At 39.8% G+C, this 27,120-nt stretch overlaps 1 protein-coding gene across 1 annotated transcript in view; it reads left to right on the plus strand.

The window, feature by feature from the left end:
• Positions 1–27,120, plus strand: part of ORC1 (origin recognition complex subunit 1) — a 116,870-nt gene that overhangs the window by 46,055 nt on the left and 43,695 nt on the right. The window contains 6 exon segments of the mRNA XM_053693469.1: positions 8,267–8,368; positions 8,820–8,991; positions 9,295–9,402; positions 10,213–10,362; positions 11,184–11,303; positions 16,951–17,117. Coding sequence (XP_053549444.1) covers positions 8,267–8,368; positions 8,820–8,991; positions 9,295–9,402; positions 10,213–10,362; positions 11,184–11,303; positions 16,951–17,117 — 819 coding nt within the window.

Below are 27,120 nucleotides of genomic sequence, written 5' to 3' on the forward strand. Positions count from 1 at the left end.
CAAAGAGGAGAGACTGCATTTTCAGTAGGTCTGCAAACCAAATCCTGCGATGCCGCGTATGGGCTAATAAAAAAAAAAAGCCACGATCTCCTGTAGATTACGAGCAATAATTTTGTGAAAGGAGAATAAAACAACACCAGGGCATCTAACAGGGCAGTCAACGGATCACTTGACCATGAACCGAACTAGGAACTTTGGCAATTAAAACGAGCCAATTCCAGAGCTTCCCCGATCAAAGGGTCTACCTAGAGAAAACCCCTGGATGGGAAAACAGTACCCGAGATGAAACATCTGACTGATCATAATTCCAATTCCTTAATGTCCTCCCCTGACAAGAGGACGCCAGCCAGCCAGTGTGAGCACCCGCCCACCGAACAATCCACGCCTCCAGCATGGTAAAAGAACACTGAGTTCCTTCCTAATGGTTGAAATAAACCATTGATATGATATTGTCCTGGAACTACACCAACAACTACTGAAGCCCAGCCGTCAGAGGCTTGAAATCTCGCTCTCCACTCCATGTTAAGGGGAAGAGCAGTCTCTTAACTAAACCCAGGCTGCAGGTTGATGCCCATGGACACCTCACCCAGGAATGTCTCCAGAAGCACACGCCCTGAGACAGAAAATCCTGAAAAAACACTACAGGAAGGAGACTATAGTCGAACGAAACAAAATCCATTCTCTGAGATAGATCCGAGAGATCTTCCTATTATGGAAACAACCAAGGGAAAATAATCCCACTGCAGCAAAAGAGATTGCTATTGGCTGGACATAGGACTGCAGAGAGAGGAAAATGAAAAATTCCTTAATTATTTGACCACTGAGACCTCATCCTCCGACGAACCCAGGTGGTCTCCCATCCATGTAATGACCAGACCTGGCCAACTTAAGCTTCCAAAGATCTGACGGAAGTGGGTTAAAGCCAAGTAGCCTCAGCTAGATTCAAACTAAAGATCTTCAGCTTGCTAGACAGACAAGCTAACCACTAGGCCACATAGACCTGCTGCCGTAATGAAATAATGGTCCATTCATTACCCTTGTAGATGAAATAAGGGGATTCTATCACAGATTCAATCCCATCTATGGGAAAGAAAATTTACAAAAACTCTGAAGAGAGATTGTTCAAGGATAGAAGATACCTGAACCATATTTTGTCCAGAAAAAAACATCCTTAGACCCAAAGTCCTTCTCAGAAACTTGAGAGGATTCCGTTCAAAGAAACTATAAATTTTCAGTTTGTTCTGAGCAGGCCCTCATGACAAAGGAGAAAAAATACTAGATAAAAATCTAGAACTCGTTCCCATACTGGAACTGTAATTAGCACTCCCTGAGAGGAGGTCCTGAACCTATTCAGGGAAAGTCTCATCTTTCCCTCCAAGGACAGAGGAAAATTATGGTCGAATATCCTAAAAGGAAACGCCAGAAGCGTGGATTAGAGGAAACATGAAATATTAACTCTGCAACTGCAGAACTATAAAGTCTAAGCTGTACCCCAAGGCAACAGGTAGGCTTCCCTGCCCACCAAGATTTCGGCCATAAAAACCAGCGGGCTGGTTCAGCCAGTCTAAGAGACAAGGCATTGTTCTCAACAAACAAAAAAAAACCTCCAGCTTCTTAACCATAGATCCAAAAAGGATCTAGCTAACTCAACATGGATCAAAGTTCTCATAGCTAAAGTAGGAAGTCCTACTAAAGACATCTTGCATTATAAAGGAGATAGCGACAGGAGATTCCTTTTAAGGACGAAAGACAGGTAAAGGATAGCCCCAACTTCTCCTATTCCTGAGAAAATTCCCATAGCACGTCAAGAACACTTCCTTAGGGAAGGAAATAGAACTGATATGGTTTACAAAATTTCAAAGGTTGACAACGACAGGTGGGTCGGTATAGTCCAAGTAGCTAAAACTTCCTATAACATTACAAGAGGTGTTAACGCATACATCTGAAGGAGACTACTTTAGTATCAGATGGAGGAATTAAACTGTCCAAATCTGAGAATTCACCCTCAGAAACTACCGGCAATCCCCCTCAACTTAGAAGAAGGTGAACCTGTGTAGCAGCAAACCCTATTATCTGAAACAATAAATGCCCTCTTGCATTTTTCCTGAAAACAGGGAGAAACAGACCAGCCGCAGATACCGCAGAGGATATCAGAGCTGTAATTCTGTATGCAAATACACTCCTCCAAAAGACTGAGGAATCGCAGGGCACTGCATGTGACGCCATAGAGGCTTGGGACAATGAGAAACTGTGGCATTGTCTACTCTAGACAGTATCATCCTGAGAGACATAGGGCTCAGAAAAATGTAAAAGGAAGTCCCCTATAAAATTTTCATAAAAAAACTCTAAAAAGTAGTTTAGGGCAGACGTGTCCGTAGGAGCAGACATTTAAACTCCGACCCAAAAAACAAATCAAAAGAAAAGAATAAAACTTGTCTTGTCACTTTAAAAAATAAAATGTCAAGGACTTAGTAGAATCTATATAAGAAGCTGCCTGTGGTACAGTATACTATGCTTATAGTAAAAATAAGCATATATAAACATATATACAAGCATAATATCTATACTATGCTTATAACAAGAACTAAGGGTTCTCCTAAAAAACACAAAACTGTCACTTTAAGGGTCTTAAACAAAACTACCCATAACATATGCAATGACTGACTTTAAGTACTAATCTACTGATATACTAAAATACTGTCCCTTTAAGCTTTTAGGAGACAGAATTGAAAACTGCAGGATTCCTCAGATCTCTAAATCTGGTACTGAATCCCCTAGATAAAAGGACACCTTAAATACTTTATGTTGATATGTATTACTGATGCGTAGCATACGCAGGTAGAAAACTTCACTGCTCGGAGTAAGGAGGTGGGGTCACGTGACCAGGAACCGAGCGCAGGAAAAAAATGGCGCTTCTGCTACCTCTGAGGAGAAATAAAAGGCGAAAACATGATGCCTAAAATTCAAGGGAGAGCGACATACCCGGTTCAGAAAGAAAAAAACGGAGTACCATAGTTTACTCCTCCTCTCAACGGACATACTACCTAGCCGCCACCACCACTCCCCTAGGAAAAGGAAGATACATGAGGGAGAGGCAAAACGGACTGCGAGTACGCAGTGCTTAATAAAGCACGCGCTCCCAGCCACTAAGGAAAAAAACCTCCCCCTGACTAGGCAATGTCATAAGTATACATGTCATTATTTTAACTATTTAAGGGAAAAAAAGCCCTACATACTGATTAACCCCTTCAGTCCCTGATGGAAAACAGACTGTCTCTCAAAGTCACTATAAGTGCCTGCATGCTGCCTAAGGATACCCAACTAGGGTATTTAATGTCCCAATCAGAGTTGCAGAATATATAAAGTGCACAATCTCCCAACTTTTAGAAAATAAAGGCACTTGCCTGCATTCTAGCCGTCCGGCAGTCAGATGACTCACAAAGTATGAGAGGATGCCGCTCCTCACAGAGACCTGTGTAAAAAGAAAGACAGAGTAAGCTTACTCAGGCTTTCTATATCAGGGGAGCAACATGTTAGGAACTTGTAAAGTGGGCTTTGCTGTGTTTTCCTAACTGCTTTAAAGCCACCATAGCCCTGCTGAAGAGACGTGGAGTTCAGCTAGACTCAAATTGTGATGGAAGGCCAGAGCAATCTTGCCCAGACTTCAAAATAAAAAAAATCTTGATAGAAGAATCTTAATCAGGACACCTCATTACTTCACCTCTTCCTTTTTTTTTTTTTTTTTAAATCTCTTTATTGGTTGGCGAAAAACAATATAATATAACAAATTAACACTTATTGTCATATCTAGCAAATAGTTTAACACATGCATAAAAAAGTAAGCGAAACATAAGTCATATAACAAGATATAACATTACTTCAATCAGCATTTTTAGAATTGGCCTCCTCACAGGAGCTGTCTGAGGGAAGCTCAAGAAAAGAAAAAAATAATGAAAACTAAATAGTAGTTAGTAGGGGGAGAAACAAAAAGAAAAAAAACAAGATTCCTTTTTCCTAATTTTTTACTCCCTTTTCTTTTCTCTTCTCTCTTTAAACACCACATCCACCCCACATTCCCCGGAACCACTAGGCTTGTATCTCAAAAACGTTTGTTATCCATGTATGAGGGAATAATTCTAATATAACCATCTCAGCAAAACTATTAGAAGATAGGAAGGGCAGTAATATCTGTTTTTGTATAGATAGAGGGTAGGACTTAATAATAATAATATACCATCTGTATAGAAATTTCTTGATTCTTTTTTTCTGAAGAGTCTTGAAGATGGTAAGATTCAAAACTTATCTGTTCCTGAATAGTCTGAATAACCTCAGAAACAGAAGGCCCTCTACTCGCTTTCCAATTTTTTAATATACACTGTCTTACTGCCATTATCATAATGTTAAATGAATATACCTAACTACTGTTTTGGTCACTGGAAGTCATTAATAAGACAATGTCCTGGAATGTGAGGGAGACGGTCAACTGGTAAGCAACATTGAACCAGTATATAATCTTCAACCATAACTGACTTATCTTAGGGCATGCCCAGAACATATGCAATAAATCCGCTTTCATGTATGAACATCTTGGGCATCCTGAGAATCTAGTTTCATAGAATCTTGCCAGTTTAGCAGGATATAAATAAAAATGATTTATGAGCTTCATATGCGATTCCTTCCAGCTCGATGGAATTTTACATTTATCCAGGATACTAAAATTCTGTCTGATTTTATCCTGGTTTATATCTGGAATGGTCGGAATCCAACAATTGCAGATCCTGTCTATGAAGCCTTGCGTTTGTTTTGACAGCATGATGTCATATATTAGTGAGATTGATGTTGCCCCCACCGTAAATCTCTGTAATAAAGTCCTGACATCGGACCACGCAATAGACACGGGAAACATCCATTGCTGCGCATTAACAAAATGCTGTAATTGAAAAAAGGCAAATAAATCAACTCTGGGTAAATTAAATCGTAAAAATAAAGTTTCTCCTGGCAACACTCGATCATCTGGACCTAGTACTTGACTTGACTTCACCTCTTCCTTGTACTAGAGGCAAAGAGAATTACTGGGAAGGGAAGTGATACTTAAAGGGACATAATACTAATATGCTAAATCACTTGAAACTGATGCAGTATAACTGTAAAAAGCTGACAGGAAAATATCACCTGAGCATCTCTATGTAAAAAAAGGAAGATATTTTACCTCAATTTCCTCATCTCAGCAGAGTAAGTTCTGTGTAAAAAGTTATACTCAGCTGCAGGTAAAAAAAATTTTTAAAAAATGAAGAAATGAACAGCAGCCAATCGGCATCAACAGTGCTGAGGTCATTAACTCTTTTACTGTGATCTCATGAGATTTCACTTAACACTCATGAGATTTCATTGTAAACTTCCTTACACTGAATAGGGAAATAAGATGAGTGTGCAAGAAAAGTTTGCTCCTTCCACTGTCCAGGGACAGACAAACTGATTTGCTGCTTAGAAGTCCTTTACACTGGGATGTGGCTACTGAAAAACTTTTGAGGTAAAATATCTTTATTTTTTACATAGAGATGTTCAGGTGATATTTTCTTCTATAATATACGACGAGTCCATGGATTCATCCTTGTGGGATATTATCCTCCTGCTAACAGGAAGTGGCAAAGAGCACCACAGCAGAGCTGTCTATATAGCTCCTCCCTTGACTCCACCCCCCAGTCATTCTCTTTGCCTACTCCAAGTACTAGGAAGGGTAAAGTGAAAGACGTGATAAAATGTTAGTTTTTATTTTCTTCAAGCAAGAGTTTTTTATTTTAAATGGTACCGGTGTGTACTATTTTCCCTCAGGCAGCAGATGGAGGAAGACTTCTGCCTGGAGGCTGATGATCTTAGCATTTGTCACTAAGATCCAGAGCAGTTCCCACAGAATGGCTGAGGAGTACTTAAGAAACTTCAGTGTGAGGAACGTTTTTCATGCTATAAGCAGTGAGGTATGTTCAGTCATTTTCTTCTGGAGAGACTGTGGTATTTCAGAATTGGCTGACAGTATCCCCATGAGGGAAAGGGTAAGCAGTAATCCTAAAAGATATAGAGGGGTATTACTAAGCTTGCATATATGGGCTAAGAAAAAATGGTTGACACTGAGTTTGAATGTTTGTGGGCAAACGTTTAACTCTGAGTGCTGATAACGTTTTTAGGAAGGAACATTTTTCATGCTTAATGAGAGGGTACACTTGGCTTCTTTTTGGGTTTAGGAACCCACATGGCTAGTTTGAGACCGCTCTGGTGCGGTTCATTTGGGCTGAGAGACATCGAGTGAGATGGGCGGGGTCTATTTTCGCGCCTCAGTTGCGCATTTGTATTTGACAGGCAAGCAGCAAGCTCCAACTCCGGGGGGTCCTTGTGAGAGTATTGGGCCAAATCGAAGCTTTAACCCTGTTTTACAGACCCCTGAGGGCAGGTAGGCGCCACAGCAGGGCTGTGGCGAGGTGCAGGGGGTGTTTTTTCCTGATTTAAATGTTTATTAATTATCCGTTCCTTTCCTTGTGGGGCAAACTTAGCTGTGACGACGGACGCCAGCCTATTGGGCTGGGGTGCAGTCTGGAATTCCCTGAAAGCACAGGGTGTGTGGACTCAGGAGGAGGCTCTCCTCCCAATTAAATATTCTAGAACGGAGAGCGATATTCAACGTGCTTCAGGCGTGGCCTCAGCTCTCTTCGGCCAGATTCATAAGATTCCAGTCGGACAATATCACGACTGTAGCATATATCAATCATCAGGGGGGAACAAAGAGTTCTCTAGCGATGATAGAGGTTTCCAAAATAATTCGATGGGCAGAGACTCACTCTTGCCATCTATCCGTAATCTATATCCCACGAGTGGAGAACTGGGAAGAGAATTTTCTAAGTCGTCAGACTTTTCATCCGGGGGAGTGAAAACTCCATCCGGAGGTGTTTGCACAATTGATTCATCAATGGGGCACACCAGAATTTGATCTGATGGCATCTCGTCAGAATGCCAAACTTCCTTGTTACGGGTCCAGATCAAGGGGTCCTCAAGCAGTACTGATAGATGCTCTAGCAGTACCTTGGTCGTTTAACCTGGCTTATGTGTTTCCACCATTTCCTCTCCTTCCTCGTCTGATTGCCAGAATCAAACAGGAGAGAGCTTCAGTGATTTTGATAGCACCTGCGTGGCCACGCAGGACTTGGTATGCAGACCTGGTGGACATGTCATCTCTACCACCGTGGACACTGCCACTGAGACAGGACCTTCTCATTCAAGGTCCGTTCCAGCATCCAAATCTAGTTTCTCTGCAGGTGACTGCCTGGAAATTGAACGCTTGATTTTATCCAAGCGGGGATTCTCTGAGTCAGTCATAGATACCTTGATTCAGGCTCGAAAGCCTGTCACTAGGAAAATTTATCATAAGATATGGCGTAAATATCTTTATTGGTGTGAATCCAAATGCTACTCATGGAGTAAGATCAGGATTCCTAGGATTTTGTCCTTTCTCCAAGAAGGATTGGAGAAGGGTTATCGGCTAGTTCCCTAAAGGGACAGATATCTGCTTTATCAATTTTACTGCACAAGCGTCTGGCAGATGTTCCAGACGTTCAGTCGTTTTGTCAGGCTTTAGTTAGAATCAAACCTGTGTTTAAACCTGTTGCTCCACCATGGAGTTTGAATTTATTTCTTAAAGTTCTTCAAGGGGTTCAGTTTGAACCTATGCATTCCATAGATATTAAGCTTCTATCTTGGAAAGTTCTGTTTTTAGTTGCTATCTCTTCGGCTCGAAGAGTTTCTGAACTATCTGCATTGCAATGCGACTCGCCTTGTCTTGTTTTCCATTCTGATAAGGTGGTTTTGCGTACCAAACCTTTGCCACTTCCTGTTAGCAGGAGGATAATATCCCACAAGTAAAGGATGAATCCGTGGACTCGTCGTATCATAGAAGAAATCAATTTATCAGGTTAGCATAAATTTACTTTTTTAATCGGCTTTTTACAGCTATACTGCATCACTTTCAAGTGTTTAAACATTTGGGTATTATGACCCTTTAACAGCTTTGCTGTGGTGCTCTTTGCCTCCTCCTGCTGGCCAGGAGTGATATTCCCAACAGTAATTGATGATGATCCGTGGACTCACCGTGTCATTAGAAATAAGTGTATTAATTTAACACTGTTGGTTATGCAAAACTGGGGAATGGGTAATAAATTATCTATCTCTTCATTTTCAAGTAGACTGTCCCTTTAACAACGTAACACTTTTCTATATACAGGCTGCATGTCTCCGCTGTACCAGAGTCACTGCCCTGCAGGGAACAGGAGTTTCAGGATATTTATAACTTTGTGGAAAGCAAATTATTGGATGCCACTGGAGGGTGAGTAATGATTTAGATGTGTGTATGCCTGAAGTTTATTGTTGCCGTTTTTTTTAATGTTGTGATGCCTGGCTTTCTCATGCTTGTACATCAATTGTGTGTATAGTATAAATAAATGAATTTTCCTATTTATTTTGTGGGGCCTTTACTTTTAATCCATTTTCTTGTGTCACCTGTGAGCACAGACTGATGCAGTTGCTTGTGATCTGAAACGTGTAATATATAATTTACTTATCTAATAATAAACCAGATTGATTACATCCACAATTTGAAGTGTTATGAATACATGGTAATGTTCACTTTATGTATGTGACTGCACAGAACCAATAACCTTGGTGCCAATAAACGATGTAAATATTTTGTATTTTTCTGCCCTGTTTTGAAGCTGCAGTTGGTTTGTAAATGTAATCTGGGATTTAGGTCTGAACTAATTTCATTACTTGCCTTGCAGTTGCATGTACATCTCAGGAGTACCGGGCACGGGAAAGACTGCAACTGTACATGAAGTGATTCGCTCTTTAGAGCGAGCTGTGGAGGAGGAAGAGCTCCCCTCCTTCCATTACATTGAGATTAATGGGATGAAGCTGACGGATCCTCACCAGGCCTACGTGCAGATCCTGAAGGTCAGTTTGCACCGGCGGCTAATTTTATACCTGGCTGCTAGTTTAATATTCCTGTGCGCAGTGTTCACATCACATAATCAACATCAGTAACACCTCTGACTTCTTTCTTTCAAATGTTTTTAAACCTTGTACAATATTTGCAATTTATTCTTAGTTTTGGTACAAAATAAAAAAAATCTTCCCACTTGCAATATTCTCTCCCTTAAGCACCCTGGCCAAGTGCGGTTACCCAAATGTTAATCCACACTCCTTGCTGAGAATCAGTTGTGCTCATATGGAAGTTTGCCTTGTTTTTTCTTACAGCTTCTAACTGGTCAGAAGGCCACAGCAGATCATGCAGCCACACTGCTGGATAAACGGTTTAACACCCCTGCTCCAAAGAGAGAGACCACTGTACTGTTGGTGGATGAGGTAAGTGGTCTCTGAAATGATCAATTGAATGTACTATGTGGCCTATATTAAATGTAAACTGTCGCAAGGTTTGATCAAAAGGACATTGTAGTGCAAAAAGGACATGCTATAATTCTACATGTAATTTTAGCACTACTGACCCTGCAAGTCTGTGTTAATCTTCCACAAAGCGGTCACACTCTGGAGCAGCAGAGAACTGCTGGTCCCAACACCGATGGATAGCCATTCAGCAGTGGCATGACTCCTAATCAATGTGCTGTTTATTCGGGGCCAGAAGTTCTCTATGGCTCCTGAGTGTGATTTTTAACTGTGCGTTTGACCCCTTTGCAGAGGTTGAACACAGACCTGTAGGGGTTGGTGGTGCTAAATCTACATGTTCTAATTACAAATGTAATCCTTAATGGCAGGAGACATCAGAATGTTTTGTGATATCCCACTATGGGCACAGGTGTGTCAGTGTGTAGAGTAGTTTGATTTTCTCACACATGAATCTCGAAAATATAGTCTGTCTACAGGCCGCATGGATAAATGCTGGACGTCCCTCTTAGAAATTGTTACTTATTACTCATAAATGTCTATTATTTTTATGTGGATCCAAATACCCAGTGTCTCTGACATCTAGTTACCACTTTCTACTATGTAGTTGAATTTCTTTAGCAACAAAGTATATTACTGTGTCCTCCATTTTTTTTTTTTTTTCTCTCAAAAGCTCCATAGAATTTAAAACTGTTGGGACCTTCTTTATGCAACTGTAATTTTAGATGTATACTATACATAGAAACTTTATTATTTGTCTCTCTTTTCTCCCAGTTAGACCTGCTGTGGACCCGAAAGCAAAATGTCATGTACAACTTGTTTGACTGGCCCACTAGGAAACAAGCTAAATTGATTGTCCTAGCAATTGCTAACACCATGGACCTGCCGGAAAGGATTATGATGAACAGAGTGGCCAGTAGACTGGTGAGCACTTATGTATCTTTCCCAGATGGTTTGTGGTCTGGAAATAGCTGTGTGTAACCTAGTGTGTTTGTGTGTGTGTATTTTGGGATTTTGTTGAGAGGTCTTTTACTGCACCTCAGGGGTTAGCGGTCTGTTGAGAGCTTTGTGTCTTTACCTCAGAGGTAAGTGGTCTGTTAAGAGCTTTTTGTCTGTACATCAGCAGTCTGAGAGCTTTGTATCTGTACCTCAGGTGTCAGCGGTCTGTTGAGAGCATTGTGTCTGTACCTCAGGGGTTAGCGGTCTGTTGGGAGCTTTTTGTCTGTACCTCAGGGGTCAGCGGTCTGTTAAGAGCTTTGTATCTGTACCTCAGGGGTCAGCGGTCTGTTGAGAGCTTTGTATCTGTACCTCAGGGGTCAGCGGTCTGTTGAGAGCTTTGTATCTGTACCTCCGGGGTCAGCGGTCTGTTGAGAGCTTTGTATCTGTACCTCAGGGGTCAGCGGCCTGTTGGGAGCTTTTTGTCTGTACCTCATGGGTCAGCGGCCTGTGGAGCGCCTTTTGTTATTATCTCAGGGGTCAGCGGCCTGTGTAGCGCTTTTTTGTCTGTACATCAGCGGTCTGTTGAGAGCTTTTTGTCTGCACCTCAGGGTCAGCTGTGTTGCAAGATCCTGTGTTTTATGTCTAGCAGGCTGGTGTGAGCTGGGTCGTCTGTACTTCCTTTGTTGTGATCTTTGTGTCTGCACCTGCACTTTGTGTGAGCTTCTACATTAAGATAACAGGCTGGTGAGGGCTGGGGCCATAATATTTCTATACACTTATTTTAATAATTTCCTCTCTACCATCAGGGGCTTACCAGAATGTCATTCCAGCCTTACACTCACAAACAGCTGCAGCAGATCATAACATCTCGACTAAATCATGTAAAGGCGTTTGATGATGATGCCATCCAGTTAGTCTCAAGAAAGGTTTGTATCTTCTAAACGTGTTGTGTTATGGGTAATATTGATCATTTTTATCTAGCATCATGAAATGTTTGCCTCTCAAAGGGGAAAAATACCCAAATGTTGAATCACTTGAAAGTGATTAAAGGAATAGTCTAGTCAAAATTAAACTTTCATGATTTAGATAGAGCATGCAACTTTCTAATTTACTCCTATTATAGATTTCTTTTTAATGACGCGATGAGTCCACGGATCATCTTAATTACTAATGGGAATATCACTCCTGCCCAGCAGGAGGCGGTAAAGAGCACCACAGCAAAGCTGTTGAATATCACCTCCCTTCCCTCCCAACCTAGTCATTCTCTTTGCCTACATTAAGTGCAAGGAGGTGGTAAATTAGTTGTTAGAAAAAGATTCTTCAATCAAGAGTTTATTATTTTAAAGTAGTACAAGATTGTGCTGCTTTGTTCTGGGGTGTAGTCATAGTCCATATCAGTCTCTTCAGTAGAGAAGTGGTGGCTTTAGAGCAATGGGAACTTGTGGGACATAATTCTCACTGCGCCTCCCATACTAATGCTGCCCTACTTCTAAAAAAAACTGAGGGATCTTACTCAGTCTTTTCCTTTGTCACAGGTCCATAGGAGGGAGAGGACCTCTTAGACCTGGTAGCTGCCTTTACTGTCGGGCAGATGAGGAGGTAGGTGCCGACTTAGTATCTGGGGGACTGTTCTCAGAAACGGAGGCACTTCACTCATATAGGGTAATAAAGGTCTCATTGGAATGGGCACTTTATTTGGCAGTAATGGCGCAGGCACTGAACATATTGGCTGTTAATGGTTCTCATCTCCCGGCTTTTTTTAATAATACTCATCACCGGGAGATGGCTGAATTTGGCACGCCCACGATGGGCGGTTCTAGGGGGAAGCATTGCACGCTTTTTGCTGCTTCCTTTTCCTGTTTGTGGTAACTGCGCACTTAGTATAGAAGTAGCATTGTTCAATTTTCTGCTGCGCATCTCTAGTAGAGGGAAAAGCCGACGCTGTCATCCTTCAGAGAATTGGATGCGTGATTTAGCCTGCAGAGTTCCGATTTTACAGCTCCTGTCTATGCAGTGAGGGATTGTTTCTTCAGACAGGTAGGCACCTTAGCAGAGGTGTTCTGTAGGTTTTTTTTCTAATTTTGCAGTAAATGCGATAACTTTTTTTTTTTTTTTTTTTTTTTTTTTAACATTTAAAGAGACAGTAACATGTTTTTTTTTTTTTTTTTTGTCAGTTTAAATTTGTTAAAAAAATTACCAAATTTTGTGACCTATTGTGAAGTTAAGATGGACCAAGAGACTTTGCAAGCTGTCACTTGTTCTTTATGATTTGATGCCAATGTGGAACCACCAATCCTTTTTTATTACTCATGTATTGAGGACTTTAAGCTACAGGGAAAGACTTTTTGCTGAACCATCATTTACTAAAGAGGATGCTGTTCAGGAGTCTAATGCCAATGATCAATCTATGCCGCAGCTTTCTCCTTAAAGGTAAGGTAAAGTTGAGCACACAACTTAACGCTATCTTTCATAGATTTAAAAATTAGCATAAGTTTCATTCATCATTATAATAATATGTCTCCTAATTACATATTTTTCTACCTTAGAAGTACTGTTCTGACACCAATCTTTCGTCCGCCTGACATTTTCTAAACTTTGATTGACAGTTGCGAGCGATATTATAGTCCAATCAGCTGTTTCCCCTTCAGGGGTTTAGCCCATCCATTCCTACGTCACTCGATGACTGAGCGCATGCGTCGGACTAAACTTAACCTACTTCCACCCGTGCTCGTTCGTGAGTCGCGCATGCTCAGTGCTTGCTCTGTAGCGATTGCTTTGTTTTGTTTCATAATAACAATTGCAACGATCGGCGCAGCAAGTGAGTGTTATTAACGTAATATGTTTTTACATCTGTAAGGTCTTTATTTATGAATAAATAGTTACTATTTAAACTTTGTATCGGGCAGTGGGGGAAGTGGTGCATGCGCATACGAAATCCACTCTGTGAACGCGCATTGAGCAGACGTAAGCAGAGGGGTGAGACCGCTCGCTGAAATAAGAGATAGAAACACGGAAGTTGCATGGGGGAGGAGAATTGAATAAAACGGTAGGAAATATAAACTTAGGATTGCATGTAAACTACATAATAAAACACAAAATAAAGTTAGCGACTACCTTCTGGTTAATTATTACATTGATTATATGATTTCAATAGCCCTAAACTTTACCTTACCTTTAAGCGTTGTCTGCTTTTCCAATATTGCAAGGAAAGCGTAAGAGGAAAACCAGAGAGGTTTCTGATGAGTTCTTGCTATTGCGGATGCTCCCTCCCAGAAGCCTGAGGAGGAGGATACCGCGGTAGCATCTGAAGGTGAAATTTCAGATTCTTACAGTGTAATTCCTCTTACTGATACTGAAGTAGTTTCTTTCAGGTTTAAGCTAGAGCACCTCAGTCTACTACTTAAGGAGGTTTTTGGCTACTTTGGACGACGACTCCACGGTCGTTATTAATCCTAAAAAATCCAGTAAGCTTAACAAATATTTTGAGGTTCCAACCTCAATAGATGTTTTCCGGTACCAGACCAAGCTTCTGAGATCATTACTAAGGAGTGGGAGAGACCGGGTATCCCTTTTTCTCCATCTCCTATATTTAAAAAGATGTTTCCTATAGCCAACTCTGTCAAGGAGGCTTGGCAAACAGTCCCCAAGGTGGAAGGAGCTGTATCCACCCTGGCCAAGAGAACTACTATACTCCTAGAGGATAGTTGTGCTTTTAAAGATCCTATGGATAAAAAGCTAGAGGGGTTGCTCAAAAAGATGTATGTACACCAAGGTTTGCAGTGGCAACCTGCTGTGTGCATTGCTACCATCACCAGTGCGGCAGCATATTGGTTTGACGCGTTATCTGATGTTGTTAGTGTCAAGGGTTTTTCCCTGCTTTGTTTGCCATGTGCTGCTGGCAGCCATTTTACTCACTGACTCTGGTGCATAGTGTGTGATGCTACTCATTTCCTGCACTTCCTTTTGTGGCCAGACTGGTGTACATCATCCGTGTGAGACAGGATTCAGTCTCAGAATTGTGATGTCATCACTTATTATTTAAAGGGCCTCTGTTCAGTATGCTTTGCCCTTGCGTTGTCTCAGACCTGTTTGTGAGAGTTCCTGTGTATTACCTGGCTGTCTGACGTCCCTCCTGATCCCTGGCTTGTTCCTGACTCTGCTATTCTCATTGTTCCTGATTCCGGCTCATCTGACTACTTGCTTTGGCTTCTGACTCGTACTAAATTATGATTTCTTACTAAAGTTGTTTCTGATTGGAACATTAATCAGGAGATTGTTGTTTCTTCCTTGTGTCCTAACCCTTCTTCTCTGAAGAAAAGACTTCTACACAATTTGGATGTGGTTCGTGCCTTAAAATTTTATCTGCAGGCGACTAAGGATTTTCGCCAGTCTTCTGCTTTGTTTGTGGTTTTTCTCTGGAAAATGTAAGGGACAGAAAGCTACGGCTACTTCTCTTTCTTTTTGGCTGAAGAGTATCATACGTTTTGCATATGAGACTGCTGGACAGCAGCCTCCAGAGAGAGTTACGGCTCATTCCACGAGGGCTGTTGCTTCCTCATGGGCATTCAAGAATGAGGCTTCTGTGGAACAGATTTACAAGGCTGTAGCTTGGTCTTCTCTTCACACTTTTTCCAAATTGTACAAATTTGACAATTTAGCCTCAGTTGAGGCTGCTTTTGGGAGAAAGGTTCTTCTAGCAGTGGTGCCTTCCGTTTAGGTTCCCTGTCTTGTCCCTCCCGTTTCATCTGTGTAGCTTGGGTATTGATTCCCATTAGTAATTAAGATGATCCGTGGACTCATCGTGTCATTAAAAAGAAAAGAAAATGTATGCTTACCTGATAAATGTATTTCTTTTTTGACACGATGAGTCCACGGCCCGCCCTGTTTTTGAAAGACAGGTTGCTGGTTATTATAAACTTCATACACCTCTGTACCTTGTTACTTCCTTTCTCTCCTTTACTTCGGTCGATTGACTGTGTTGGGAGGGAAGGTAGGTGATATTTAACAGCTTTGCTGTGGTGCTCTTTGCCGCCTCCTTCAGGGCAGGAGTGGTAGTCCCATTAGTAATTAAGATGATCTGTGGACTCATTGTGTCAAAAAAGAAATACATTTATTAGGTAAGCATACATTTTCTTTTTTCTTCGTTCTTAGTATCTTTATTTGAATGTAAGCTTAGGAGCCTGCCCATTTTCGGTTCAGCACCTGGGTAGAGTATGCTGATTGGTGGCTACATTTAAACACCAATCAGAAAGTGCTACCTAGGTGCTGAACCAAAAATGGCCGGTTCCTATGCTTACATTCTTGCTTTTTCAAATAAATATACCAAGAGAATGAAGAAAAATTGATAATAGGAGTAAATTAGAAAGTTGCTTAAAATTGCCTGCTCTGTCTGAATCATGAAAGTTTAATTTTGACTAGACTATTCTTTAAGCATGTCTGTGAAAAGCTGACTAGAAAATATCACGTGTGCATCTTCATGTATGAAAAGAAGATATTTTCACTCAATAGCCACAGCCAATCAACATGCTAGTCTCGGGACTTTCAAGGAAGCATGCTTCTTCATCTGCAATGAACTTTACTATGAAACTTGTAAGATTTCAGTAAAATCCCATGAGATTACAGTATATAATACAGCTGATTGGCTGTTTTTTTTTGTTTTTCACCATGCAGATAAGAGATCAGGATCACAAAACACTTACTATTGTGAGCTGTAGAAATTTTAGGTAAAAATATCTACTTTTTTTTTTTACGTAGAGATATTCAGGTGATATTTTATTGTCAGCTGAGGAAGAGATTTGGCCTCGAAATGTGTTATGTGCAGTCTCTCACCAGGCTGTTTGTGTGTTATCGGCAACACTGGTATAACATTATTTTATCACTATTATTCTTGTATTAGTTTTATTAATTTAATGTTGGTTTATTGCACATGTATTATACTCATGTAAAGGTATTTGTGGATTAATATTTAGTGTGTGTTTAAATCAAGTGCTATTACTTTACTTTAGTCCTTAGGACAGTAGCTATTAGAACACTCACATATTTACATTGATGGTTGCCATTTGTTTAATTTGGTACTGTCTTTCCATTTGTAGTTTTTACAATTCTGCTGCATCACTTAAATCAGCGATTCCCAAACCCAGTCCTCAGGACCATTAACAGACCTGATATTCATTATATCTTAACTAGAGCACATGTGACAAAATCAGCTGATGGGTGAGCTCTAGTTAATGTATAATCTAGCCCAATGATGACGGACCTTGGCACTCGAGATGTTTCAGAACTACATTTCCCATGATCCTCAACTGGACTTTAGAGTGCCTAAGCATCATGGGAAATGTAGTTCTGAAACATCTGGAGTGCCAAGGTTCGCCATCACTGATTTAGCCTTTCAAGGGTCCCTGAGGACTGGGTTTGTGAAACAGACTTAGTGATTTAGAATTCTAGTATCATGTCCCTTAGATTTTGCTATGATTCCCAGAGAAATCACACCGTAGTGGACCTGTTACAGTATTTTGTGTTTAATTATGAGGACTTCCCTTTTGCATTTTGAGTGACCATGTGACTTCTCACTAGGTGGCTGCATTGTCAGGGGACGCACGGCGCTGCCTTGATATTTGTCGCAGGGCAACCGAGATCTGTGAATTCTCCTCCAAGGAAAAAGAATTCAGCCTGGTGAAGATGCCACATGTTATCGATGCTTTGGAAGAAATGTTCTCCTCTCCCTATGTCCTTGCAATCAGGTAACCAGATAGAATCAGATATCTATTCCTGTTTTATTGTTGTTGTGCTACAGCTACTTTTTCAGGTGAGCCCCAACATCATGACATATAATGTTAGTGTTATTAAAAGCAAAAGCATTATGTGTAGGTAAACTTTGCAATATACTGTATATGAATAACAAGTTTTGCAGCTAAAGCCCTTAAAGTGATTGCAAAGTTTAAATAATTAAAGCCCAGTATCTAAAAATACTCTTAAAAAAAGGGGGCACTTTAATTCATTAAACTTTACAAACTCCCTTTTTTTTTTAACCCCATAAGGACCAAGTACGTACAGGGTACGTCCTACAAAAACTGTCACTTAATGACCAAGGACATACCCTGTATGTCCTCAGGGTTTTCAAGTGCTTGAAGCGATCATGATCGATTCCAACCGCTTTTAGGGTATTGCAGCGATGCCTCACTATTGAGGCATCCTGCAATACTTTTTCTTAAGCATCTGATGCACTCTGTGGCTCTCTCTGCATCGGCCAGTGATGGTGCTGATCGTTGGTGGGTGGGAGCCATTGCAGGGAGGCGGGTGGGTGGCCCATTGCTGTGAACTTCCAGCCGGTGGGGGATCTCATTTGCGGGTGTGCGTGCTCGACCACTTAACAAGAAGTAGTGGGAGAGGGAGGGGGAATAATGTTGGGAAAGAAGGGGGGGGGGCAGCTAAACTACAGAAAGTTTGATTTGTATAAAAAAAAGGGCAAATTTTATTAAAAAGTGGGTACCACCCTAATTGGCGGCAAATAGTGAGAGGGGGGGAGTGTTAAAAAAAAAACTTTATGGGGCTTAGGCATGTTGGGTGGTAATGGGGGATCCTACACTGCAGAAAATACATTATTTTTTATAAAAAAATAAAACTTATTTTTATACTGGCAGACTTTCTGCCAGTACTAAAGATGGCGGTGACAATAGTGAGGTGGGGAAGGAACAGGGGGGTCAGGGAGGGATCAGGGGGTGGGATGTGTCAGGTGGGAGGTTGATCTCTACACTAAAGTTAAAATTAACCCTACAAGCTACCTAATTAACCCCTTCACTGCTGGGCATAATACAAGTGTGGTGCTCAGCGGCCTTCTAATTACCAAAAAGTAATGCCAAACCATAAATGTTTGCCATTTCTGAACAAAGGGGATTCCAGAGAAGCATTTACAACCATGTAAATAATTTCTGTTAGAAACCTAAAGTTTGTGAAAAAAAGTGAACGTTTTTTATTATTTGATCGCATTTGGCTGTGAAATGGTGGCATAAAATATACCAAAATGGGCCTAGATCAATACTTTGGGTTGACTACTAAAAAAAAAATATATACATGAATTGAGGGATTCCTGACAGATATCGACGTTAAAATGTAACTTATGTAAATTTTGAACAACAAAATGGTTTGGAAATAGCAAAGTGCTACTTGTACTTATTGCCCTATAACTTCAAAAGCAAAGAACATGTAAACATTGGGTATTTCTAAACTCAGGACAAAATTTAGAAACTATTTAGCATGGGTGTTTCTTTCATGTAATTAGCAAGAGTCCATGAGCTAGTGACGTATGGGATATACATTCCTACCAGGAGGGGCAAAGTTTCCCAAACCTCAAAATGCCTATAAATACACCCCTCACCACACCCACAATTCAGTTTTACAAACTTTGCCTCCGATGGAGGTGGTGAAGTAAGTTTGTGCTAGATTCTACGTTGATATGCGCTCCGCAGCAAGTTGGAGCCCGGTTTTCCTCTCAGCGTGCAGTGAATGTCAGAGGGATGTGAGGAGAGTATTGCCTATTTGAATGCAGTGATCTCCTTCTAAGGGGTCTATTTCATAGGTTCTCTGTTATCGGTCGTAGAGATTCATCTCTTACCTCCCTTTTCAGATCGACGATATACTCTTATATATACCATTACCTCTGCTGATTCTCGTTTCAGTACTGGTTTGGCTATCTGCTATATGTAGATGAGTGTCCTGGGGTAAGTAAGTCTTATTTTCTGTGACACTCCAAGCTATGGTTGGGCACTTTGTTTATAAAGTTCTAAATATATGTATTCAAACATTTATTTGCCTTGACTCAGAATGTTCAACTTTCCTTATTTTCAGACAGTCAGTTTCATATTTGGGATAATGCATTTTGATTTGACCATTTTTTCTTACCTTAAAATTTGACTTTTTCCCTGTGGGCTGTTAGGCTCGCGGGGGCTGAAAATGCTTCATTTTATTGCGTCATTCTTGGCGCGGACTTTTTTGGCGCAAAAATTCTATTTCCGTTTCCGGCGTCATACGTGTCGCCGGAAGTTGCGTCATTCTTTGACGTTATTTCGCGCCAAAAATGTCGGCGTTCCGGATGTGGCGTCATTTTTGGCGCCAAAAAGCATTTAGGCGCCAAATAATGTGGGCGTCTTATTTGGCGCGAAAAAATATGGGCGTCGCTTTTGTCTCCACATTATTTAAGTCTCATTTTTTATTGCTTCTGGTTGCTAGAAGCTTGTTCTTTGGCATTCTTTCCCATTCCTGAAACTGTCATTTAAGGAATTTGATCAATTTTGCTTTATATGTTGTTTTTTCTCTTACATATTGCAAGATGTCTCACGTTGCATCTGAGCCAGAAGATACTACAGGAAAATCGCTGTCAAGTGCTGAATCTACCAAAGCTAAGTGTATCTGCTGTAAACTTTTGGTAGCTATTTCTCCAGCTGTTGTTTGTATTGATTGTCATGACAAACTTGTTAAAGCAGATAATATTTCCTTTAGTAAAGTACCATTGCCTGTTGCAGTTCCCTCAACATCTAAGGTGCAGAATGTTCCTGATAATATAAGAGATTTTGTTTCTGAATCCATAAAGAAGGCTATGTCTGTTATTTCTCCTTCTAGTAAACGTAAAAAATCTTTTAAAACTTCTCTCCCTACAGATGAATTTTTAAATGAACATCATCATTCTGATTCTGATGACTCCTCTGGTTCAGAGGATTCTGTCTCTGAGGTTGATGCTGATAAATCTTCATATTTATTTAAAATGGAATTTATTCGTTCTTTACTTAAAGAAGTTCTAATTGCTTTAGAAATAGAGGATTCTAGTCCTCTTGATACTAATTCTAAACGTTTAGATAAGGTATTTAAAGCTCCTGTGGTTATTCCAGAAGTTTTTCCTGTTCCTAATGCTATTTCTGCAGTAATTTCCAAAGAATGGGATAAATTGGGTAATTCATTTACTCCTTCTAAACGTTTTAAGCATTTATATCCTGTGCCGTCTGACAGATTAGAATTTTGGGACAAAATCCCTAAAGTTGATGGGGCTATTTCTACCCTTGCTAAACGTACTACTATTCCTACGTCAGATGGTACTTCGTTTAAGGATCCTCTAGATAGGAAAATTGAGTCCTTTCTAAGAAAAGCTTATCTGTGTTCAGGTAATCTTCTTAGACCTGCTATATCTTTGGCTGATGTTGCTGCAGCTTCAACTTTTTGGTTGGAAACTTTAGCGCAACAAGTAACACATCGTGATTCTCATGACATTATTATTCTTCTTCAGCATGCTAATAATTTTATCTGTGATGCCATTTTTGATATTATCAGAGTTGATGTCAGGTTTATATGTCTAGCTATTTTAGCTAGAAGAGCTTTATGGCTTAAAACTTGGAATGCTGATATGGCTTCTAAATCAACTTTACTTTCTATTTCTTTCCAGGGTAACAAATTATTTGGTTCTCAGTTGGATTCCATCATTTCAACTGTTACTGGTGGGAAAGGAACTTTTTTACCACAGGATAAAAAATCTAAAGGTAAAAGTAGAGCTAATAATCGTTTTCGTTCCTTTCGTTTCAACAAAGAACAAAAGCCTGATCCTTCATCCTCAGGAGCAGTTTCAGTTTGGAAACCATCTCCAGTCTGGAATAAATCCAAGCCAGCTAGAAAGGCAAAGCCTGCTTCTAAGTCCACATGAAGGTGCGGCCCTCATTCCAGCTCAGCTGGTAGGGGGCAGGTTACGTTTTTTCAAGGAAATTTGGATCAATTCTGTTCACAATCTTTGGATTCAGAACATTGTTTCAGAAGGGTACAGAATTGGTTTCAAGATAAGACCTCCTGCAAAGAGATTTTTTCTTTCCCGTGTCCCAGTAAATCCAGTAAAAGCTCAAGCATTTCTGAAATGTGTTTCAGATCTAGAGTTGACTGGAGTAATTATGCCAGTTCCAGTTCAGGAACAGGGGATGGGGTTTTATTCAAATCTCTTCATTGTACCAAAGAAGGAGAATTCCTTCAGACCAGTTCTGGATCTAAAAATATTGAATCGTTATGTAAGGATACCAACGTTCAAAATGGTAACTATAAGGACTATCTTGCCTTTTGTTCTGCAAGGGAATTATATGTCCACAATAGATTTACAGGATGCATATCTGCATATTCCGATTCATCCAGATCATTTTCAGTTCCTGAGATTCTCTTTTCTGGACAAGCATTACCAATTTTTTGCTCTTCCATTTGGCCTAGCAACAGCTCCAAGAATCTTTTCAAAGGTTCTAGGTGCACTACTCTCTGTAATCAGAGAACAGGGTAATGTGGTGTTTCCTTATTTGGACGATATCTTGGTACTAGCTCAGTCTTTACGTTCTTCAGAATCTCACACAAATCAACTAGTGTTGTTTCTTCGGAAACATGGTTGGAGGATCAATTTACCAAAAAGTTTCTTGATTCCTCAGACAAGGGTCACCTTTTTAGGCTTCCAGATAGATTCAGTGTCCATAACAGACAAGAGACGTTTAAAATTGGTTTGTGGCTCTGCCGTTTGGCCTAGCTACAGCTCCAAGAATTTTTACAAAGGTTCTCGGTGCCCTTCTGTCTGTAATCAGAGAACAGGGTATTGTGGTATTTCCTTATTTGGACGATATCTTGTTACTTGCTCAGTCTTTACATTTAGCAGAATCTCATACGAATCGACTTGTGTTGTTTCTTCAAGATCATGGTTGGAGGATCAATTTACCAAAAAGTTCTTTGATTCCTCAGACAAGGGTAACCTTTCTGGGTTTCCAGATAGATTCAGTGTCCATGACTCTGTCTTTAACAGACAAGAGACGTCTAAAATTGATTGCAGCTTGTCGAAACCTTCAGTCACAATCATTCCCTTCGGTAGCCTTATGCATGGAAATTCTAGGTCTTATGACTGCTGCATCGGACGCGATCCCCTTTGCTCGTTTTCACATGCGACCTCTTCAGCTCTGTATGCTGAAGCAATGGTGCAAGGATTACACGAAGATATCTCAAACAATATCTTTAAAACCGATTGTTCGGCACTCTCTAACATGGTGGACAGATCACCATCGTTTAATTCAGGGGGCTTCTTTTGTGCTTCCGACCTGGACTGTAATTTCAACAGATGCAAGTCTCACGGGTTGGGGAGCTGTGTGGGGATCTCTGACGGCACAGGGAGTTTGGGAATCTCAGGAGGTGAGATTACCTATCAATATCTTGGAACTCCGTGCAATTTTCAGAGCTCTTCAGTTTTGGCCTCTTCTGAAGAGAGAATCGTTCATTTGTTTTCAGACAGACAATGTCACAACTGTGGCATACATCAATCATCAAGGAGGGACTCACAGTCCTCTGGCTATGAAAGAAGTATCTCGAATTTTGGTTTGGGCGGAATCCAGCTCCTGTCTAATCTCTGCGGTTCATATCCCAGGTGTAGACAATTGGGAAGCGGATTATCTAAGTCGCCAAATGTTGCATCCGGGCGAATGGTCTCTTCACCCAGAGGTATTTCTTCAGATTGTTCAAATGTGGGAACTTCCAGAAATAGATCTGATGGCGTCCCATCTAAACAAGAAACTTCCCAGGTATCTGTCCAGATCCCGGGATCCTCAGGCGGAGGCAGTGGATGCATTATCACTTCCTTGGAAGTATCATCCTGCCTATATCTTTCCGCCTCTAGTTCTTCTTCCAAGAGTGATCTCCAAGATTCTGAAGGAATGCTCGTTTGTTCTGCTGGTAGCTCCAGCATGGCCTCACAGGTTTTGGTATGCGGATCTTGTCCGGATGGCCTCTTGCCAACCGTGGACTCTTCCGTTAAGACCAGACCTTCTATCACAAGGTCCTTTTTTCCATCAGGATCTGAAATCCTTAAATTTAAAGGTATGGAGATTGAACGCTTGATTCTTGGTCAAAGAGGTTTCTCTGACTCCGTGATTAATACTATATTACAGGCTCGTAAATCTGTATCTCGAGAGATATATTATAGAGTCTGGAAGACTTATATTTCTTGGTGTCTTTCTCATCATTTTTCTTGGCATTCTTTTAGAATACCGAGAATTTTACAGTTTCTTCAGGATGGTTTAGATAAGGGTTTGTCCGCAAGTTCTTTGAAAGGACAAATCTCTGCTCTTTCTGTTCTTTTTCACAGAAAGATTGCTATTCTTCCTGATATTCATTGTTTTGTACAAGCTTTGGTTCGTATAAAACCTGTCATTAAGTCAATTTCTCCTCCTTGGAGTTTGAATTTGGTTCTGGGAGCTCTTCAAGCTCCTCCGTTTGAACCTATGCATTCATTGGACATTAAATTACTTTCTTGGAAAGTTTTGTTCCTTTTGGCCATCTCTTCTGCTAGAAGAGTTTCTGAATTATCTGCTCTTTCTTGTGAGTCTCCTTTTCTGATTTTTCATCAGGATAAGGCGGTGTTGCGAACTTCTTTTGAATTTTTACCTAAAGTTGTGAATTCCAACAACATTAGTAGAGAAATTGTGGTTCCTTCATTATGTCCTAATCCTAAGAATTCTAAGGAGAAATCGTTGCATTCTTTGGATGTTGTTAGAGCTTTGAAATATTATGTTGAAGCTACGAAATCTTTCCGTAAGACTTCTAGTCTATTTGTTATCTTTTCCGGTTCTAGGAAAGGCCAGAAAGCTTCTGCCATTTCTTTGGCATCTTGGTTGAAATCTTTAATTCATCTTGCCTATGTTGAGTCGGGTAAAATTCCGCCTCAGAGAATTACAGCTCATTCTACTAGGTCAGTATCTACTTCCTGGGCGTTTAGGAATGAAGCTTCGGTTGACCAGATCTGCAAAGCAGCAACTTGGTCCTCTTTGCATACTTTTACTAAATTCTACCATTTTGATGTATTTTCTTCTTCTGAAGCAGTTTTTGGTAGAAAAGTACTTCAGGCAGCGGTTTCAGTTTGAATCTTCTGCTTATGTTTTTCGTTAAACTTTATTTTGGGTGTGGATTATTTTCAGCAGGAATTGGCTGTCTTTATTTTATCCCTCCCTCTCTAGTGACTCTTGTGTGGAAAGATCCACATCTTGGGTAGTCATTATCCCATACGTCACTAGCTCATGGACTCTTGCTAATTACATGAAAGAAAACATAATTTATGTAAGAACTTACCTGATAAATTCATTTCTTTCATATTAGCAAGAGTCCATGAGGCCCGCCCTTTTTTTGTGGTGGTTATGATTTTGTATAAAGCACAATTATTCCAATTCCTTATTTTATATGCTTTCGCACTTTTTTATCACCCCACTTCTTGGCTATTCGTTAAACTGAATTGTGGGTGTGGTGAGGGGTGTGTTTATAGGCATTTTGAGGTTTGGGAAACTTTGCCCCTCCTGGTAGGAATGTATATCCCATACGTCACTAGCTCATGGACTCTTGCTAATATGAAAGAAATGAATTTATCAGGTAAGTTCTTACATAAATTATGTTTTTTTGGTGGTTGTAGATGTGTAACAGAGTTTGAAGGTCAAAGTTAGAAAAAGTGTGTGGTGTTTTTTCAATTTTTTCATCATATTTTTATTTTTTTAAAGTAAATTATAAGATATGAAGAAAATAATGGTATCTTTACAAAGTCCATTTAATGGTGAGAAAAATGGTATATAATGTGTGGGTACAGTAAATAAATATGAGGGAATTTACAGCTAAACACAAACACCACAGAAATGTAAAAATAGCCCTGGTCCCAAACGGTAAGAAAATTGAAAAGTGCTGTGGTCACCAAGGGGTTAAAAAAAATTACTTAGCTTTTTGTTACGATAAACAGACAGCCAATCCTCCGCCCACTTCTTTGACTGTATTTTGCAGATCGATGAGGAATCTGGCTTCCTCCAATAGTTGTGTGCCCCCATTGGCGTCCAGCTCCTGGGGCATGCAACGATTGGAGATTCATTATTGATATGCAAAATACAGAAGGATAAGCGGGCGTTGGATCTGTGGTATGTTTACCATAACAAAAAGGTAAGTATTTACAAACCAGCTTTAGAAAACATATAAATAAAGTTTAATGAATTAAAGTGCCTCTTTTTAGGTACTGGGCTTTAATTCTTCAAACTTTACAATCACTTTAAATGGACATGAAACCCCAAATTTTTCTTTCATGATTTAGGTAGAGCAAACAATTTAAAGCAATTTTCCAGTTTACTTCTATTATCAAATTTCCTTCATTCTCTTGGTATCATTTGTTGAAGGAGCATCAATGCACTACCGGTTGCTGACTGAACACATCGGTGAGCCAATGACAATCGTTATATATTTGCAGCTACCAATCATGTCAGGGTATCTGTAAATGTCAGTGGATAATACATATCTATATAATAAAGACAAAGTATGCAATTTATCAAATATTAAGTTTGAGCATGCTTAATACCATTTGCTGGATACATTATGTGTATTGCAAATCTGAGGTTCAGACATGAGATGCCTTGCTAATTACATATCATGATTCATCTTAAACCTTTCTTGCCCTCCCCACTCAATATGCTAAATTATACAATTGTTCAATCACTAATTAAGCCTTTGAAGCTCATAACTCCACATGGGGTCATTACATGAATCTAGTAATTACCCAAGCCAGAATATACCCTGGGATGTTGGAGATGAAATTCTGCACTAACAGGCTCATGTGATAATTTAACACAATGGCTCACTGGATTTACTTTGAAGGCCCGATACACATCAAGCTAGCTAAGCAGAAACGCATGTTGCATTGTAACTTTTAAATTCATTTTAAAGTACAACTTGTATAATTTTCAATATTGTATAAAAATGTGTATTTGTCGATCTAAGAGAAAAATGTCTAACAGTAACATATTAAATAAGTATTTGCTGAACTTAATAAGTTAAGGGCGTATCCAACATTCACCAATGATTACAAAAAAGGGATGGGCCGATCACTTGAAAAGCTCATGCATAGGAGAAAGAAGAGGTCTTTGTTTGCTAAAAATTTGACTGATAACTTTGCTGCCATTTTGGGACACAGTCACTATAAGCGAAATTGGGCTACCTTTCCTTATCCATATTGCAAAATATCTCTTATTTTATGAGGTGAAATTGGACTTATCAGAGAAAGCTGAGACAGTCAATTGGTTCATGTGGTGACGTATGGCTGTTCTATATTTTTTATATTTTAAACAAAGGTATTCTAAGGCTATAATTAAGTTGCAGCTAGTAATTTAAAGAGCATATTTTATGTTTTAAGTTATATCCATAGCCCTGTGTAAATTTGAACCAGTCATATTCTCCAGATTTATAAGTCAGTCATTATAGTTAGTGAACTCTTTCAGAACTGTACATAAACTGGTTATTGTCATTAAATCCCTGGTAGTTATTAAGCATAGTAAGTTGGTAATCCATATTGGGCATTGAACTAGAGTTATCAGTTAATAACAGAAGATTCTGGTATTTTATTGTTGTATTTTAATGCGTTTATTGTGAGTAAAGTTAATTTTAAGGGTATATCTTTTTTTATAATCTTTGTAAGGAATATTATAACCGCATAAGTGTGTATAATTTGATTCATAATCTGGTTTCTAGAAACTTTCTATAAATATAATTCAATGTGTTTAGAAATATTAACTAATCTTAAAGAATTTAGGAATAAATATTGATTTTTATTGTTTCGTATATGCATTTTAATTGCAGGTTATTTTAAAGAATAATTATTAAATAAATTGTATTATAACCCTGCTATATACGGACAATCAGCAGCTAGAACCTCGGTTCTTTGCTGCTCCTGAGCTTACC

The sequence above is a fragment of the Bombina bombina genome, chromosome 10 (assembly GCF_027579735.1).
Source record: "Bombina bombina isolate aBomBom1 chromosome 10, aBomBom1.pri, whole genome shotgun sequence".
Taxonomy (NCBI): Eukaryota; Metazoa; Chordata; class Amphibia; order Anura; family Bombinatoridae; genus Bombina; species Bombina bombina.